Raw genomic sequence first — 19,617 nt, 5'->3', positions numbered from 1 at the left:
GTCACAGTGTGTTGATGGGATGTGTTGTGTAGTTCTCTGCTGCTACACATCTAAAAACTGCAAATCAGCACCAACAATAAATGAATCCAGCACAAAAAGATAGTTTATTTAGTAAAAACAGCTCATTTGAAAACAGAAAAACAACAAATATATAGAGGTACAAAGCAGAAAGAAAAGAAAATAAGTTCAGCGGACATCTACAATTACTCTCACACTGCACATTTCATCTACATTTATTACTCTTCTCCCATGGCTGTCTTGACGATGTCTGCTCTTCTCAGCTTTGCTGCATCTTCAAATTTGGTGATGGCCTCGCTACAAGATTTGTTCTGAGTGAAGGAAACGAAAGAAAAGAAATTAGGCTCAGTATTGAAGAAAAGGATCCTGGTTCTCATGGGAACATTAGTCTTGTTGTATAATTAATTAATTCACTTGTCTGTAAAACAAAGATAACAGAAGGATTAATGCTCTCCACTGATGCTTGCGATGTGGGATAAACAGTTAGGTGATAAAAAATGATGCATCAGATGAGTGAGCGATTCAGAAATTCTGGTGTTTTATGGAGAACCTACAATGATGAATTTGCGTCTCTCCTTCTGCAGTCTGAAGAATTCTTCCACAGTCAGCTCTTCTACTTTCTTCTTCAGGCTTATGAAGTGGCAGGAGGACGAGTGAGATTTGTGCTCCTTTCTGGAAAAACAACACGAGAGATCCTAGAATAAACACCGATGAAGAGACTATTTTTATGATTTCAAAACCATGTGTAAATTGTAAAAGCGCACAATGACGGAATTGTCCCACATAAAATGAACAAACGATGCACTGCAGTTCCTTTTCCATCCTTTGTCCTTGTTGGACATCATTGGCAGAGAAAGTGGATCTGTGAAACACTGGACAGGGGGTCTCAAAGTTCATCCACTGTGGCTTTGTTGTAAATAAAGCCTGTGACCACCCACTGTTTTATTTGTCAAACAATCTATCAGCTATTGAAATGAACAATCAACTATTCAGCGCATTAACTGCACAAACACTCAAAGGCTCTTGTTTAAATGTCAGTTTTTAGATTAGACTGAGGTTGTTTTGGGCTTGTGATAAACAAAGAGTAAAAATGCACAAATGTTTCACCAATGTATCACATTGAAAAGTGGTTAAACCCAGCAGCTCAGACAGGTCAGTGAGCCCATTACTGGAACACACATGCAGCATGCACACCCTGACTAACAGGCTGGTAAAAACCTAAAGGCCCCATATTGTGCTGCTTTTCAGCAAATTAATGCAAGTCTCACATGTCCCAAAAATGTGTTCTTTTAAATGTCCCCACCTTCTCACAGGGAACTATTCACTAATAGACATCGTTTTTCATTGACCACGTTGATTATTTGTTGCGGCTCTACTTGTTATCCCCTGACAGGTGTATAATATTAATCAATCCTTGTTATTATTTCATTGACAATGCGTATAATGCCAGAGATACAGAGACTTGACCCAGCTGACACGTGAAGGGCTGGTAAAAGCACGAATGAAAGTATGTGATTCACCAAAGAGGAAAAGTGTTCTGAGTTTTTACAGAAAATGTCAAAGAGAAAAATTCCACTGAAGATAAAACAGAGGTCACAAGTTGTCACACACCAAATGAAAGGAACATGGGCTTAACAACTCACATAATACAGCCTCAAAAACTAATTGAAGTGAACAGCAAACCAGCAGCAAACTGAGATTCAAACTGTTTTGTTAACTGTGGCTTCACTTACTAAAATAATTAGGTTGGTCAAAAACAACAGAGCACAGACTTCTGTCATATAAAGTGTCTAATGTCATGTGTATTCATCCCATAAAGGACTATTCTGAGAGAAGAAGAAAAACCCTGAACTGGTCTTTTACTCTTCAACAATTTTCGAAATTGTAGAGCACTTTTGTTATTTTGCCCATTAGCTGAGTCACCAAATCTTGCACACAGGAAGCTTTTGTTATCAGCAAGCCAAGAGAAGGTGAAATGTCCGTGGGTTGACAGACAGACGGTCTGAAATGTATGTACCTGCCTCAAAATGTGTTTGCAAGAATCATCTTGTGATAATTTACACACATTAGGCGAGTCAGTTTTAACATTTCTTTTAGACTCTCCACTGATTTCACAGAGTAAAGACCAGTTCAGTTAGGTGGAACACTCAGCCTTCAAAAACACTCATATGTGACATCTGAAGAATTCTGAGGACGGAGAAAATAACCATTTCTGAAACATCTGTTAGAAACTCAGAGAAGGTCCAAAAAAAAAAAAAAAAAAAGGGGAGACAATTTCATGCTTCATACTTCAAGCTCGTGCGCTATTTTCACTTGTATGCACATACCAAAAATCTATTTTACTTTAAGATCTACCTAATTACTGTAGTTGCTGCTATACCAACATATTTCTCTGGAGAGTTACTAATGGAAAAAGAAGGTAACTACATAAAAAGCAAAATTGATAAAGAAACTAAATTGTGTTTTTCTTTTAGAATTTCTGACCGATGAGCTCAGTAATGTGTTGAACTTAAACTTTATCCAGACTGATGAAACTTCCTTTTCAAATGCAAAACTTCTGATTTGTTTATGCTGACTGTCCACACTATTCTGGAGTTTTAGGACTCTGAAAACAGAGACTTTTGGTAATGCTGACCCCACATAGTTTGAAAAAGTCTGATTCTGTTTTGCTCTAGACATGCAGTCACTGAGACTTTTGTAAGCAATGACTCAGAAACCAAGTCGGCCTTCAGATTTGGTCTCGTCAATAACAATCTGCTCTTTCCGGATTTGTCGTGGCTCTAACGTGACAAACATTTTGCCTGCCTCAAGCACCTTACACTCGTGGAACAAACGTGTTCATCTGCACCGGCAGCGACGAGGTTTACGACTTCAGTACTCATGAGAGAAGACTCAAGGCAAGTAACATTTTTGTATTAAAAAAATCTATTTTTATATAATTAGTGCAGATGGAGCCTTACTCTGGGTCATCCTCTGGCTCCCAGCCCTCCAGCTCTTTGAGGCAGAAGAAACACATGGCGATATCAGGACTGTTCTCTGAAGGCGTGTGGATGAAGCCAGCTTTGGCCATCTAGAACAAATGAACAGACAGACATCGGTAAAAAAAAAGCCATTGTGTAGTTTTATTTATTGCCAAATTGAAGAGTCAATAACTGACTAGCTGAATTAACAGACTAGTTTATTGTTCCATTAATCTAACTGAATCAATATGCAGAGTAACTGATCAATCGACAGACTCTCAATATCAGTTATTTTGCAAGTAAAACATTTTCCATTCCAGCTATTCTCCTGTGCTCTATTTCAGCTATATCACAGCATCCTAGTGGCAACTCTCTCCACTCCAGTCTCCTGTTATCTGCTTGGTGTGGTGGCTTTCCTTGCAGAAGACAGAGAAGGGGGCACAGCAGAGGTTTATCAGAAACTCCGGCAATACATTATGTGAGAGCTCTGTTTCTGATGCTCTCCCTCCTGAGATACTAATGGTTGGTTTTGTTGGCTGGTTTGTGTTTTTGCACCATGTGACAATTCACTCACCTACACTGCTGATCTTATTGAATACACTTGTTATAGTTTATTTAGTTTCTATTATATTTCACTGATAAAGCAATTGATAATTGTCTTTGTTGTGTGTGCTTGTCTTGGCTGTGTGGCTTGGTTTGTGACAGACTGTTGTCAGACAAAATGACCGTAAAACATTTTAGAAACCAAAATTATTAATAAAGAAAATATTTGACAGATTAATCAATAACGAAGCTGTTAATGTGTTGGTTTCAGCATTTTAAGTATGGGGATTTGTTTCTCATGTCTGTAAATTATTAATAATTTGAAACTTAACTGAGAAATAAGTTCAAAACAAAAATACTCACTAGTTACGGGCCATTTATGTTAGCAAACTGAAAACTGGCCTCTAACCTAAGCTAATCCTGTGTTTGAGCTCCAAGGTTTGCAACTATTCCCTTAGAATTATAACTAATACTATCTATACCAACTAATAGATAATTTTACATTAGAGCCATTTGTATTATATTGGGACCTGCAAATACACGCTAGGTACTGTTTCATTTGAATAGCAGTGTTTTTGCTTTAAAGCTAACTGTTGTTGTTGTGTTAGCAGGCGATGCTAACTGTAGCCAAACTGAACCGTTTTAAACGTTCACTCACGTTCTCCGGGGTGCACATGCAGTCCTCGTCGAAAGGCCAGCCCTCGAAAGTTTTCAGTCGGTTCTCATAAAAGTACATTTTGATATCATCTTCGTTGAACGGGTTCATTTTATTTGGGGTTAAAATAAATGTGTTGTATTTTTGGCCAAGCCTGTGTGTCAGCTACTCTAAAGCTAAAGGGCGTTTTCAAATTTCGGAGACTCTTCGATTCGGCTCGTCTGATTGGCTGCAGAAGACACAAACGTCACCGTTATTCTTCTTCGTCGGTGGAGTTACAGTGGAACTAGGCGCCAGCGCGCCATCCAGTGTTGTTAAAACCCAAGCGGCGCCAAATTTTAACAAATGAACCGAACTACGATTGAATTGAATTTTATTGTATTTTAAAGAAACCAGAACACATTATTTTCATTTTCTACGCTTATCACTGAGCCATGAATCCCGAGGGTGGGTCAAGAAGGAACTTTGAGCACGAAAACTACAACCGCCTTTCATTCGGTCACACAGTCAATGGTATTTCCGGTTTGTTTATATGGGAAATGTAGTTCATACGTGTGATTGGTCAAAAACGCGACGCGCGGAACTTGGTGAGAGTTTTACATCCTGCTTCTGTCAACAACCAGTTCAGAATTACAGTTTATCTTCGTCACTCCGTGTCAGTATTGTGCTTATTAACATCACATATATATGCACACTCAGCGGCTTCTTCTTGTTCGGCAATGGAGGGAAGGTGCGCTGTTGAGACCTGGACAGAGTTTGGGTTTTTAGGAACATCAACTACACCGAAAGTCAGGTTTGGAACAGATGTGTTCATTTGCACTGGCAACGACGAGGTTTATGTCTTTAGTACTCATGAGAGAAAACTCAAGGCAAGTAACTGCTTCAGTGCACATTGTTTTAAACATTCCAGTCACACCGCAAAGCAAACTTTTGATGAATAAATTGCAGAGATAATTTGTATTGTGACTGTTATTGTCATGTCGTTTTGTTGCAGGCTGTTCTGCAGTTACCTGGTCCAGTGACTGACCTGGTGGAGAGCCATGACAAGCAGCTCCTCTATGTGGCATGTAGCGCTGGAGTTTATTGTGTCAATTTACAATCTGTGCTACACAGGTATAAACTTTTATACTCTACTGTACAATATAAGGTCATACACTCTTGTGCAAAATCACTTGATTTCAAATTGTGTCACCTCTCAAGAACTATTATTTCTAAGTCAATAAATAGACAATTTCCACTCGTGAACAATCAAAACAAATACTGTTGAAAGACACAATGCAAAAAACGTGAAAAGATGGATACAAATATGATCACTGAAAAAAATTTGAGTAAATTCATGACTTGAAATTAGCCCAATTTCCCAAATATGGGCATTAAATGTCCCGTGAACACGAGAAATTTCTCAGTTTTGTACCGACGAGCGATGCCTATCCTCATGTTTGCTTGTGGCTTCACCTAGAAAAGAATTGCCAGAGGATTAGAAAGATCTGATTGGAAAGCTTCTGGAATATGGTAACAGATTAAAGTAGGTTTTGACTATTTAAAACTGAATTGAGACACAGTTGCAGCAGTGGTCAGAGGCAGAGAATGAGCCATAGTACTACTAGTCAGAGCTCAGTGGTTGTTGTACTTAAAGGATACCATGGAGACTACACTGTTTCACAATATAGCTCCGAAATACAGACAGGTAAGGGCTTTAAACTTGACACGTGTTAAAAATGGAAATCAGAGTTTTTGTGACAGCTCAAACAGTGTGAAGACCACTGTGCAATGTTAACCTGTATAGACAGTGTCCGAGAAAAATGCTATTTTTTGCCCTTTGGCATTAAACTGCAGACTTTAAGTTTGCCAAAGGACATGAAAAGAAGTGAAATGAGCATTGGGGACTCATTCCTTGGTCAGATAGGGCTGAAATAAACTTGTTCAACTTGCATTGGGTTAAAATAAACCTGACTAAGACTACCACGGTGATTGCATAGTCCTGACAGTGAAGCACCAAGGTGGGAGTGTGATGATTTGGCTCTGCATGAGCGTAAAATGTGTTTGTGAGATGACATATGTAGATGGAGCCATGAATGCCTATAGATATGCTAAAATACTGACTGATAAGATGACTCCCAGTCTGCAGAAACCTAACAGAAGAGGAACAGTCTAGCATGACAACAACCCAAAAAAACACCCCCCAAATCACACAAAGAGTTTCTAAAGAAGAAGTAAAACAAAGCTATGGCTTGGACAAGTGTGTCACCTGAATTGAGTCCAGGAATACATCTTTAGGGCATTTTAAATGGAGAGGAAGAGCAAAAAAAAAAGCAGCTGAAAACATAGTCTGTGAAGAATGGCATACCCTCCATATTGAGGAACATTGGACCTTTCATCATAAGAGCAAACGAACTGAACAGAAGTTTTTTGATCTTGGAGCTAATGCACTTAGCACAAGATGATACAATTTTGAGTCATTTGACATGTAAGTGATGTTGCACAGGAGTCTACTCACTTCTGCTGTATCCTTGTTTTCGGTCAAAGATGATCTGCCTTTGTGTTATGCAAGTTTCTCACCCAATATGACCTTTCACTCCTGCAGGGCTCTAAGCTCCTCACCTGATTCATCTTCCATTCCCGCTGAGCTGAAAATCTCTGAATTTCTTGTTATTGAAGCAGATGGAGTGTCGTCTCTGCTCCTTGTTGGCACGGTGCTCCTGACCCTCAGCCAGAGAGACTCCTCCTGGCTGATGACTTTGTATAAAACACCAGAACAAACGCAGTCCAGCAGCTATGAGGTGCTCGGTTCATTTAGTCTGCCTCTGGTCTCAGCTGTTGTTCAAGCTGACACTGAGTCAAAGACGTCTGTGTTGATTTGTCTCCATTGTGGTGATACGGCACCATTAACTTTACCTCATGGCCACTTCTGCCTCGAGCCCGTCCTCTTCAAACTTCTGTTCGGGGTCGAAGCTGCTCTCGCCAAATCACCGGTTATCCTCTGCGGCCTGCCAGATGGACGCCTGTGTTTCCTCCCTCTGCGTCTTCCAGGAGCACGGCTTCGAGTTCTCCACAGCATTGAGCAGCCAGTTGTGTTCGTTGGGGCATCTGTCGTCACGGAAACAGGACCAGGACACTCGCAGTGTTTGGTGGCAATGGGTGAACAGGGCAGAGTGGTCCTGATCAAGACTGAGAAGGGAAGATCAGAGGACGGGAGCAGCCTGGCTGGTTTCACTGAGGGGATAGTATCGGGGCCTGTGCAGTGTGGCTGCCTGGATAGAAACTGTCTTTACTACAGTACAGGTTCAGATCTGCTGCTACTGGATCTGTCAGAGGGATCATCTGGGAAAGAAAGCAAAGAAAGGGTTGAAGAGACGTCCAGGAAGACCCTCCAGAGTCCCACCAGTTTAAATGTGAGCAGAGTCGTCGCCTTGGCTGAGCCGACGTCCAACACTTCAGGTGAGCAGACTAGAAGTGCAAATATCAGTCGAGGTCCTCTGTCAGCTGCTTTCAGTTCTTTATATAATTGGATGTGCAGACAGGTGTAATAACTCCGCTAAAGGAACCTTCTTGGTTAGATGTGGTAAAATGCCTCTCAGTCAGATGCCACACGACCACCGTTTTGGTGGACAATAACTAATTGCATTTAATGCAGCGAGTACAATTCTGAGTTACTTCTACTTGATTATTTTCATTTTGCTTTGCGCTATATTTATACCCCGCTACATTTCAGCGGGACATACTGTACTTTTTATTCAACTACATTAATTAAACAGATTAAAGGACGACTTTGAAAAGTGTAAAAAATTACAGAGAAGGCATTAACTGCAAATTGTAAATTTGTAAATCTATAAATTGAAAATAATTTCTCAACCTTGACAAGTTGTTTTGATTATAAAGTAAAATAGATTGCTCATTGTTCATTGTCGTTTTGTGTCTCCACCTGCAGCAGAGTGGAGTATTTTTACTTTGCTGTATTTGTACTTTAACTCAAGGATCGGAATGTTTCTTCCACCACCGAATGTTTTTTTTTTTGTTTGTTTGTTTCTTCCTAAATTATGTCAAGATTGCACAAGTTGTATTGTGCACACGGTCTAACATGACATAAGTGTGTTTGATTATAAACTAGTATCATTTTATACTGACTAACTTTGTCTAGTATTGTGTGTCTAAGATGCTCTTTGAGTTGTAATTTGCATCGTTGTGTCTTCATTGAACTCCTGACTCTGAAAGTGTTTTTCCTAACTTTAAGAATCGCTCTGACACACCAGGTGAAGTGCAGCTGCTGGGACTGTCTGTCAGAGGGCAGCTCCAGAGGATCAGTTTACCTGCGAGGAGAAAAGATGCAGGATTGTCCAAGCTGCCTTCTGCACAGGTGGGCCGAAGCATCAGAGACCTCCTGTCTGCTATCGGAGATGTCTGTGAAAGGTGTGTCAGACAAACATGAAGCCTATTTGACAAGTTTGAAATGAAACACAGTAGAGATTTGTGGATGTATTGTGTATGTGGTGTTCTTTGTTTTCTTGTAGAGCATCAGTGCTGAAAACAGCCATCAAATCCAAAAACCAGATTCTGAGACACTTGAATCAGGTCGTCAACATCAGTTTCCTGCTGACAGCCACTAACAATACTGAAGATGATCCTGCAATTAAGGAGAAGCCAATCAGATGTCATGCTATCACTAGCTGGAGCAGATTGCTTCAAAAAGACTGCTTGAATCTTACATGTGTCCTGGATAATTCCAGTCCTTTTGTCCTGGAACGAGGCTGGACTCTGAGCGTCACTGTGTTTCCTTTGTGCTGCTCTTCCACCGCAGGAGAAGAAATTTCCTCTGCAAACTTTTCATTCCCGTTCCAAAATCTCAATTCTGGGGAAACTTTAGAGGTGTCGCTGCCGATAGCAGCTGCAGGAGACTCGTCTTTCCCGATGACTGTGAACTGCTCGCTCATCTTCTCCCTCTCAAGTCTTCTGGGAGAACAGGAGGCAGCGAGCAGTAATATCAGCTTGCCCTTGAACACGCTAACAGTGGACTGGTTGAATGCTCTGCAGCTAAACAGTCCCACAGCCAGACATAAAATGGTCACATTTCAACCCGGCAGCATCACAACAGACCCCATCCAAGCTTTTATAAGCTCACGGCAGATTAGGTGCAGTGGAAGAGCCGACAGAGGAGCAGAGAGTGGATCAAGACCGGAGAAGTATTCAGCGAGTGTGCGGGTGTCATCCGAGTTACTGAAGGATTCACTGGTGTTAAAAAACTCAAATTTGGACCCCAAGGTGCCGAAGACAGGCCCTGAAAACACCTGCATCGCTCTGATTGAGTGGCTGTTGTCTGAAGGTCCAGGAGGAGTGAAGATGAGACACCAAGGAGACGAGATTTCCTTGAGCAGCTTGACTGTCCACGCTTGTGGTCCAAATGGAGCCACAGTCAAACTGACTGCGAAAAAGGTGCCCCATTATTTAATATAAGATTATTAAACATTTATGCTACTCATTTTATCTCAGATCATTTGAGAAAACAGATGAGAGTTGTACAGCGGAATTGTTTTTTCAGATGAACGTCGAGGAGGAGAACACGGAGAAGGAGGAGCGTCTGACAGCAGTAGAGGTTCAGGTTGAGAGCTCATCCATGACAGCAGTGTGTGGACTGCATCATGCTGTGCTGAGCCGGATACAGGTACAAACACACACACACACTGTCAGACTTAATACCATTTTTAGAGAAGTTTACACACCGTAAAAACCCAAAATCTTACCCAATATATTTGTCTTATTTTTAGTCAAAATGTCTCATCCCACTCGATTTAAGATAAATTCACTTCACAAGAGACATTTCAGCAAGATGGAGGGACTTGTTTTAAGAAAATGCATCTTAAGTATCTTGTTAAATCAAACAGTTTTGAAATTATCTTGTTTTGAGTTGTATTTTACAAGAAAACTCTAAATAAGTTTATCAAAATCAGAATCACTTTTATTTGCCAAGTATGTGAGCACATACAAGGAATTTGACTGCAGTATTTTACGGTACCCTCTTGTACGAGACAAATAGAAAAATTAAATAATTAACATAAACTATCTAACAAAAAAAATAGAAATACTAATATAACTTTAACCTTACGTAATAAGAAAAATTACCCTTTATTATCCCTCTTGTTGTCCTGCAGGTCAAAATTGACCCATTTTAAAGTTTGAAATAAGTTTTTTTTTTCTTCTTGTTTTGAGAAGAGCATTTTTTTCCAGTGCAATCAGATGCCATTTGCACTTTTTGAATCTTTCAATTTACAGTTCAGGCGTAACTCATTTTTTTCAAGCTACAAAGCTAGTTTTGAGGTACATCTGCAAAGGGTTTTACTCTGAAACAAACCTGGAACGCTTCGCAGCTTACAAAAACTGACATTCTGACTAAAGGAGGATAAAAACACAGATTTTGTTGCAAGCTGTGAACTGCAAGAGGAGTTGGTTGCACACTCTGCAGAAAGTCAGTATTTTTCATTCTTTGAGGTGCAATTAAAAAATTCCATAACTGTGTTTTAAAAAGCGAAGCCTTTTAAAAGTATTCTAATCATGCAGCATCACAGAGAGCAATATCTGTGATGTGTGGTGGATCTCCTCTACTGTGTTAATGCGGCGCTCCATCAACTTGAATTTCATTTTGGGAAAAACGGCGAAGCCACAGGGAGATGAGAAATGATTGTGTTCTTGGGACCAAAAAAAAAAGCTCCATCATTGTGTGCAATTGGAGCCCCCTTATGCCATCACATTCAGGTTGTTTGTAACAAATTTTCAGCCTCAGATGGCATTGATAGTCTGATCTTGGGAGACAAACCAAGTTGTACAATTATGCAAAAGTGCATGCTCTTGGTGTGCTCCAGACTTAACCCTTGTGTCGTCCTTTGGGTCAAAATCGACCCGGTTTAAAGTTTGAAAATTTGGGGGAAAAAAATCTATTTTTACAGGGAAACTTCTGATGTCCACATTTCAACATTTTTGGGGACAACTTTAAACATTTTTTGGTGGACCAAAAGAAAAGATAAAAATGTTTCTTAAGAACATTCACCAAAAAATCTACCAAAATCCAGTGAACTTCGTTGGATTTTCATTGTTTTTTTTTTTTTTTTTTTTTTTTGGTGAATGTTCTAAAAGAAAATATTAGAAGTTTTACTGACGTGTAATCATTTTAAGATTTTTTTAGGATTTTTTTGGGAAGATTTTTACTAATTTTTTGAAAATATTTACAAGAATTTTCCTGCCACATTAGGGAGATTTTTTTTTTAAATAAAACTTTTCAGGGAATTTTTTTAAGGAATTATTGGAATTTTCTTCCTAAAGATTTAGCAAATTTTCTGAAATTTGGGGATTTTTTTGCTGATTTTTTTTTTGATTTTTTTCAGATAAGAAATTTTTTTTTTTGATGGCCGTAAATGAGGACAACAGGAGGGTTAAAACACCTTCTCTCTTTTTTTGAAAACTGTGGGGGGCTTTTACTGAAAACTGTTGTTTGGTGTCTGGGTCGTAGCCGCAGATCCACATGAAGGTTGGATCATCCAGCTGCTGGCAGAATGTGATGAGTCCTTGTTTGCGCCAGTGTGAGGTCCGTGGGGAAATTGCAAATGCTCACATGATCTCAAAAGAACACACAGGCCTAGATGTTGATCACACAACATCAGGTGGGATCGTGACTCATGATAGTCACTGCTCGCTTTTGTTGCACTTGTTAATGCAGGAGAGCTCTGAATCACCGATATGACATCAAACCAATTCTTTTATACTCATTTTACGGTATTCTTCGTTTAACAATGAGGCTTAATTATGAGTCATTTTTTCTGATGGCTAGAGCTATAGCTAGACGGTGCATTTACTCTGGATTGACCTCATCAGGTTTGAGGATCACGTTTAACGGCCATTACTGTAGATGAACACATGAAAGCGTTTCACGTGAAACTTTGACTTTGTTCTGTGTTGCTTGATACAGATTTTGCTGCAGAAAGCTCCAGAGAAAGCTACTTCCAAGAAGACGATGCAGATTTTAGGTTTGAGAGAGGCACTGCAGAGAGCAGAGGTAAAACCTACATGTATGATTCTCATTTAATTAAAATAATTCAGTCTTTCTCAGAACTGGCCTAGCAACGCATACAAAGACCAACCATAAAACCAGTTTTATAATGTCAAATATTTTAAATACTTATCAAATAAATCTTTTTTTTTCTTTTCAGTTACTAAATTATTGATTTAATCCTTTCAATGTGTGTGTAAAAGTTTTTGGAAGCTGTTTATTCAAATATGTTTTAAACCCATTTAACTCAGGACTTTCATAAGTCTGCATATATATAATCATGTTGAGGCTCCTCTATCTTGGTGTTGGCTCTTTTTGAACTTTCTTCTCGTTCCCGCCTCCTCTTATGTCAACAGGTTCAGCAAAATCAAATCTCAGGGGCTCTTGGCGTGGGCATGACCGCAGGACAGATGAACCCAGGTCTTCTCAGTGTTTACCAAGAGCTCAGACAAAATCCTCTCCTCATAATTTAACACCTACACAGCTGCCTTCAGCTCCGGTTTCTGTTCAACAATCTGACTTCTGTGCTGGTTCAAAAATAATGTCCATTCATGATGCATAATAATTGCTACTGCAAAGTTACACATTGTAATGATATTACAGTGATATTTCACTTGTGGTGTGACTTTGGAGCCGTTTGCTGATGTGTAGGGTGATTTCATTATTCACATGATGATAAATTTAATGAAGATTCACTAATATAACTCATTGCTTTCCACCATTACTGTACACATTAAACAGCTCTAATGATATGGCTCTCCCACATCACAGTTTTCCACTCATTTCCAAATCAATGCATTGAACACAAGATGATGGAAAATCTCAGGTGCAGTAAATATATTTGCAGTTACATTCCAAAATGAAGAACTGTCTCTCAGGTTGGTGATGGGTTCACAGCCTCTCCATGTGTCAGACATGTAGGTTCAAGAGTGACATCGGATCTGATGGAACATGGCGGCAGTGGTAGATCTTCCGTGGGGGCAGGGGGGGACAGTAGCCCCCCCGTGTGCCCCACAATTTTTGTTGGAATTTACATTACTGATAGTCCGATTTCCGACGGTCCTGAACGCAACTTCGTTGTCCGACTGTACCTGAATGCACCAATGAGTTTAGTTTGATCTTTTGATTGCATTTCATTTGGATTTGAAGAAGCTTTGAAGACTTTTCCTGATGCCAGAGAAGATGAGCAGCTTTGTACCTTTGCGGTAAGAAGACTACGGCCGTTTCTTAGTAGGTAACTGTACTTGCGTTCTCACGTACTCGTGAAACGTCATCAGGGAGACTGCATCGGACCAGACTAGTGTGCATAGATATGAATCAGTAGATGGATATACATCTATGGCTGCAGCTCCCAGTAGACAGAAGGATCTTATTAAAGGAAGTCGGATACAGTCACACAGAGATACATTAGACCTCACACTGAAACGGAATTACAGCATTTTAAAAGCTACATGTGTGACAGTAATCCGTGCCAGAGCAGACCTCATTAGCACTTTCGCTAGGTTGGCTAACTTCCGGTCACTCCATGGATGCTGCTGTTGGTAATGTCGCCAGAATGTGGATTAATTTTTCATTTTGGGCTTGACAAAGATGAGAAAAAAATATTCAGAGCAAGTGGAGCAGCGAGCTAACAGTTATTACAGTTTAATTTATATTTTCAAAATCACATTTTTGAAATTGTAATTTTTACGTAAAACAAATCACAGCTTTTATTTTGTCAGAGAACCCTGGAAACGTTTGTCCGTAATTCTGCTAACTTGACTGAACGTGAGCTGCAGTTCCCGTTATTTAAGCATCAATATGATGTATATATGTAGATGGACTTCATATATTTAACTATGCAGAGATTTTTATTGATTTCCAGTATATTTTATAGACATAAACATATTTGATAGAAATATTAGAAATGGATATTTGTTTCCTCATAATAACTGAGTTAATGCCATTAAATGTTCATCAGTGATTAAAGGAGAACTTCGGGTTTTTTCAACCTGGGGTCTGTTTCCATATGTAATTTCATACATGTGAGTGATGGAGAAATGCATTTTCGACATAGCTCCAGTATTTAGGCAAGCAGGCAGCTTAGCAGCTCGGTTAGCGAAAAGTATGGGGCAGCTAAAAACAGAATTCTGCCTTTAATTCATATCTGGAGAGTCAGAGAACATTGAACATTGAACTGTATGAATACCTTAAATTTCCAGGAGTTTGATAAATATCTTTGCCTCATTAACATTTTAAACAGGAGTTATATGTAATGCAAAGTTGTCTGTTATCATTAAAGTTTAAAACAAGTGAATTTTTCTCTTGTCTTTTACAAGATCTTTCAGAGAGTAATAGTTTGTGTCACATCTACAGGTACACAACATAAACAGTTATAACCAAATCTTATTCAAGATGTGTAATAAAAAAAAAGTGCTATTAGTCCAAGTGCATAAGTATGCTTTTGGCTTTTCACTGTTTAAAGTGACAGATGTTACTGTACAAAACATTCAATTTCAGATTGTTCAAGAAACCAATAACTTGCTGACACTAATGAGAAGGGTGGTACTGAGATTTGGATTTCAGTAAAGAGGCCAGGTCTGGTTTGAGAGAAGTGGTTGAGATGCGTAAAATGTCACGTAAGTGGGAGTCACTTAGTCTTGACCTCAGTCTGTTCTTGTTTAAGTTCATGACAGAGAATGTCTACTCACACAAATATGTGGAGCCGAATAAGCTCAGCATTTTCTTGGCAAATGTTCGCATTTCTGGAAACCTGCCTTTATCCAGCTGCCCATAAAAGTCAACAAGAGAAAGCTGCTGGTGCTTACCGGCCGCTCATCATCACACTGCAGCTCAATGAGCTCCAGCTGCAGCTGTGGAGGAGCATCATCAGGGTCCACGGAGAAGGGAGAAGAGAAAAGCAACATGTCCTTTTCAATAACTGCAAAATTCCGAAAGCGTTTGCTAAATTCCATAGAAAGAGATGCGATAGCTGTTGCATAATTCATCATTTGCGCAGCGATGTTGTCCTGTGGGAAACTGTCGATGACCTCTTTCAAAGCTGGGAAGTGCGCGGTGCAGGGCTCCGTTTGGGACAAGTGTCTCTGGAAAAGTTGCAGCTTGGTTCCAAAGGCCTTGATGTGAGCGTACAGCTGGCTCACCACTGCATTTTGTCCTTGCAGATTAACATTCAGCGCATTCAGATGCTTCGTCATGTCAACCAAAAAAGCCAAATCTGCCAGCCATACAGGATCGGACAGTTCTTCCATCGGTTGCCTCTTTTCACCCAAAAAACGTCCAATTTCCTCCCTGAGAGAGAAAAATCGCTGCATTGCGGACCCCGACTTAGCCACCTCACATCGTTGTGATATATTACGTCTCCGTATTCAGCCTGAATGTCAAGCAAGAACTGCTGAAACTGTCGGTGGTGTAGAGCTTTAGAGCGAATAGAATTGATTGCCTTTACCACTGGTTTCATAACATGATCAAATTTGAGATGTTTGGCGCAGAGAGCCTGCTGGTGAATTCTACAGTGAAGTTTAATAGCGTTACCTCCTTCTTCGCTGACTTTATTGCAGATCAGTGTGGACAATCCACTTCGCTCACCAGCCATGGCAGGTGCACCATCGGTAATGATCCCAGAAACTTTACTCCATGGCAGTTTCAGATCATCAACAGCTTCACAAACACAAACGAAAAAATCCGTTCCTTTGGTTTGGCCTTTAAGGCTTTGGAGGTCAAGCAGCTCCTCTGTTACGTTCATGTTGTCATCAACTCATCTTAAAAAAATCAAGAGCTGTGCAGTGTCAGACGCATCGGTGCTTTCATCGCAGGCTAATGAGAAATAATCAAAAGCCAATCCTCTTTCCCCCAGTTGTCTCTGAATATCTGATATGTCCTCGACTCCCCATGCCACAGTGTTACGTGCCAGACAAACGTTCATAAATTCTTGCTTCTTCTCGGGGCAAACGTTCTCCACCATTTTCATTTGATAAATGCACCTTCAGTAAAAGGTTTGCCATGTTTAGCTATTAACATGGCCACTTCGTAGCTTGCTTTGGTGATACTTTCCTTTGACTCACAGGCCCACGTGCAGAATCGCTGTTGTGATGCCAGAGCACCTTGGAGTTGCTTTACTTTTTCAGCGCGGTCACTCCCTGTTAGCTTGTCGTATGTGTTAGTATGTTTAGTTTGGTAGTGTCTCTTTATGTTAAAGTCTTTAAACAAGGCAACAGTGTCTTGACAAACATAATTGCCTCGATCTTCAGTGAAGAAGTACTGTAATTCCCATCTTTCCTGAAAGCAGCGGTCCTCACTATCAACTTTCCTTCTTTTCTTTGCAGTCGCCATTGCAGCAATGAGCAGAGGGGTTCACCAAGGATGCAGACAGATAGCATTAAAATGGTGCTGCCACCATGTGGTGAAAGGAGGAATAACATTTTAAAGTTTTGTGATTTATTTATTCTGTTAGACAGTGCTAGTGGGCTATAAATACTACATTATAAGACCGAAGTTGCGGGCCGTATGAAATCCTACCGCGGGCCGTGATTGGCCCCCGGGCCGGACTTTGGACATGCCTGCTGTAAGGGCTCCGAGTGAAAATGAATCTGTGTATGTGAACCGAAAAAATGTACATTTAGTCAGTGTACAAATAATTTGTACATCGGACGTGATCATAACAAATTTAGTGGCAGAGTGGCCTGGGTCAACACATGATTCATTCATCCTGACGCACAGCAGTGTAGGGAAAAGACTGCAGGCCGGCGCTGCGTAAAATGATCAGCAGCTTATTTATATACAGATACATTCATGAGTTACTTTGCATTGACCATTCATGGTAAAATGTGGGTGTGTTGTGGGCGGGATGTGAGGTGGATCCACCTTGGCAATTTTCCAGCTGGTGTGTGATTTATAAAGAAATTGCGTGCAGCTGTTCTTAAGCACAGTTTTATAAATCAGGGGCGAAGGGTGTATGCCCATTTCAGATTTTCGGGGTACGCAAACTTTTAGTATGGATCCTACGCAATGTTTTATAAAAGAGACCCCTGCTCTTCTAGTCATCTTCCTTCTAGTCGCTGTAAAAAGTCACTCCATCCTCGCCGATTTCAACACCTCTTCATGACAACTTGTTCTGCCTCTGACCTGGTGGAAACTCGAGAAACCCGTCGAGACTCGGATTTTCGAAAAGCTTGTCGGGCAGGGGAAGGTGTGGTGGACGGTGGGGGGAGGTGGGGGAGTAGAGGGTAGAGTGCCTGTATACCAGAGTGGTGACAACTGGGGATTTGACGCCATTTTGTTTCCATTCACTGTGCCACGCACTAATGCACCCGTGACAGTGTGTGTACTCACTTAGCGCGCTATGTGTTTTATTTGGATTTTTACATTCTAAGCTTTCTAGTCATCATTCAAAAGGAAAAAAGGATGATTGCTTATCAATAATTTTTTTTTTTTTTACAATTTAGAGGACACAAGAACTCTACTGGAGCATATCCCAAATATGGGACGCGCAGCGCGAGGTGCACATTCACAAAAACTAGCTATTTGTGGATTGTTTACTGATTTCAAGACATGTTTTGGACAAAATATTTTACTGGCTTGTTTTGTCTGGATGTCCAAGGTTGGATTATGGCCGTTTTTTGTGGAATATTTTCATCTATGACTAGTTATGAGCCTTCAAAGGTGAGTTGTGCTGTTTACGTTATTTGTTGTTTGTTGGACAAATGTGTTTATATTACCCGCTGTGGTAATCACATCTGAAAGTGGTTTATACCGGCGGATTCATGAGAATCTAAGCTTTCCATGGGTGTATAATGTTTCTATCATCGAGTTTGCAGCTTCGGTAAATTTAGCAAAATACGTTTGCACATCTTAAGACGGCCCAAATACGGGCCGCAGTCACCTGTAACACATCTCCATGCATGAAAATGGTCAAAGTCAAAAGAACCACAACTGCCTAAAATCACATCAAACTTTTCTATCTGTCATTCACCCATACATCATAACATGAAAGTACATACATGGGACTAAGCTGGCACTAAAACGATGATGAAGTCGGTTTCCATCCCACGCTCCGGACTTTATTTTCCCACAGTTTCATTCTTTCAGGATCACTGGGAAACCTAAACATGTGGAATCCCTTCTCTGACTGATTTGTGCACCCAAAGGCACAACAACCCGTCATTTTTCAGGGAATTTAGGAAGCGTTGGAAGACCTGGAATTACTTTCTGCGGTGCAAAAAATGGCGCCCATAGATCAGGTGACCAAAATTTTTTGGACCCGTCATGTCGCCACTCTGTTATACAGGCACTCTACGTATGGCTAGAGTTCCTGTATTGAAGAATTGCAACAACTGGGGATTTGACGCCATTTTGTTTCCATTCACTGTGCCACCCACTAATGCACCCGTGACTGTGTGTGTACTCGCTAAATCTAAACATGTGGAATCCCTTCTCTGATCGATTTGTGCACCCAAAGGGACAACAGCCCGTCATTTTTCAGGTATTTAGGAAGCATTGGAAGATCTTGAATTACTCTCTGCGGTGTAAACAACGTTAACAGGAAAACCCGGCGTTCATGAATTGGAAACAAAATGGCGCCCATAGATCACGTGACCAAATTTTTTTGGACCCGTCATTTCGCAACTCTTCAATACAGGAACTCTACGTATGGCCAGATGGAACTAAAAAATTTGTGATCGCTGAGCGAACAATGTTTTTCTGCTTTACTGCCCTTCAGTTCAATTCATCCATCCATTCTCTATACATCGCTTTATCCTCACTAGGGTCGCGGGGGGAGCTGGAGCCTATCCCAACTGACTCGGGCGAAGGCAGGGGACACCCTGGACAGGTCGGCAGTCTGTTGCAGGGCTACATATACAGACAAACAATCACACTCACATTCACACCTATGGACAATTTGGAGTAATCAATCAACCTCAGCATGTTTTTGGACTGTGGGAGGAAGCCAGAGTGCCCGGAGAAAATCCACGCATGCACAGGGAGAACATGCCAACTCCATGCAGAAAGATCCCAGGCCCAAGCCCGGATTTGAACCAGGGATCTTCTTGCTGCAAGGCGAAAGTGCTAACCACTACTCCACTGTGCAGCCCCAGTTCAATTCAAGTGAGCCACCTCTGACTATAAGCTTTATCCAAAAGGAACATTTTAAGCTTAATCTTAAAAGTAGAGATGATGTCTGCTTCCCAAACCCAAACTTGGAGATGAATTAACAGCAGAGGAACCTGATAGCTGAAAGATCTGCATCCCATTTTGCTTTTGGAAACTCTAGAAACCTCACATAGGCCTACAGAGTGCAGTCCTCTGTCGATATAATACAGTACTATGAGGCCTTCAAGTTATGATGGAGCTTTGACATTTGCATGTGACAAAAAATGATTTTAAATTCTATTCTGTATTTTAAGATGAGACAC

The 19,617-nt window shown here is 40.6% G+C and overlaps 2 protein-coding genes across 2 annotated transcripts; one reads left to right on the top strand and one right to left on the bottom strand.

Moving 5' to 3' along the window:
- Window positions 1-85: 85 nt before the first annotated feature.
- On the bottom strand, window positions 86-4,381 carry birc5a (baculoviral IAP repeat containing 5a). The gene is made up of 4 exons (XM_022197617.2): window positions 4,180-4,381; window positions 2,979-3,088; window positions 573-690; window positions 86-329 (listed from the first exon to the last, which is right to left on the bottom strand). The coding sequence occupies exons 1-4, from the start codon at window positions 4,285-4,287 to the stop codon at window positions 237-239; spliced, it is 429 nt and encodes a 142-aa protein (XP_022053309.1). The 5' UTR covers window positions 4,288-4,381; the 3' UTR covers window positions 86-236.
- Window positions 4,382-4,796: 415 nt separating this feature from the next.
- faap100 (FA core complex associated protein 100) lies at window positions 4,797-14,508 on the top strand. Its single transcript, XM_022197618.2, has 8 exons — window positions 4,797-5,045; window positions 5,171-5,289; window positions 6,761-7,614; window positions 8,427-8,583; window positions 8,685-9,603; window positions 9,710-9,832; window positions 12,128-12,214; window positions 12,565-14,508. The coding sequence occupies exons 1-8, from the start codon at window positions 4,896-4,898 to the stop codon at window positions 12,679-12,681; spliced, it is 2,526 nt and encodes an 841-aa protein (XP_022053310.2). The 5' UTR covers window positions 4,797-4,895; the 3' UTR covers window positions 12,682-14,508.
- Window positions 14,509-19,617: the final 5,109 nt, after the last annotated feature.

This window comes from Acanthochromis polyacanthus, chromosome 19, assembly GCF_021347895.1.
Source record: "Acanthochromis polyacanthus isolate Apoly-LR-REF ecotype Palm Island chromosome 19, KAUST_Apoly_ChrSc, whole genome shotgun sequence".
Taxonomy (NCBI): domain Eukaryota; kingdom Metazoa; phylum Chordata; class Actinopteri; family Pomacentridae; genus Acanthochromis; species Acanthochromis polyacanthus.
Note: the sequence above shows the minus strand (reverse complement) of the source record. Positions and strands in the feature narration are given on the sequence as shown.

Excerpts from the sequence above, each read along its gene's own strand:
- birc5a (XM_022197617.2), bottom strand. The coding sequence starts at position 4,287 with ATGAACCCGTTCAACGAAGATGATATCAAAATGTACTTTTATGAGAAC. Across the intron at positions 691-2,978 it reads GAGCCAGAGGATGACCCAGA|AAAGGAGCACAAATCTCACT; the intron begins GTAAGGCTCCAT and ends TTGTTTTTCCAG. Across the intron at positions 330-572 it reads AGAGACGCAAATTCATCATT|AACAAATCTTGTAGCGAGGC; the intron begins GTAGGTTCTCCA and ends TCCTTCACTCAG.
- faap100 (XM_022197618.2), top strand. The coding sequence starts at position 4,896 with ATGGAGGGAAGGTGCGCTGTTGAGACCTGGACAGAGTTTGGGTTTTTA. Across the intron at positions 5,046-5,170 it reads CTCATGAGAGAAAACTCAAG|GCTGTTCTGCAGTTACCTGG; the intron begins GCAAGTAACTGC and ends GTTTTGTTGCAG. Across the intron at positions 5,290-6,760 it reads TTACAATCTGTGCTACACAG|GGCTCTAAGCTCCTCACCTG; the intron begins GTATAAACTTTT and ends TCACTCCTGCAG.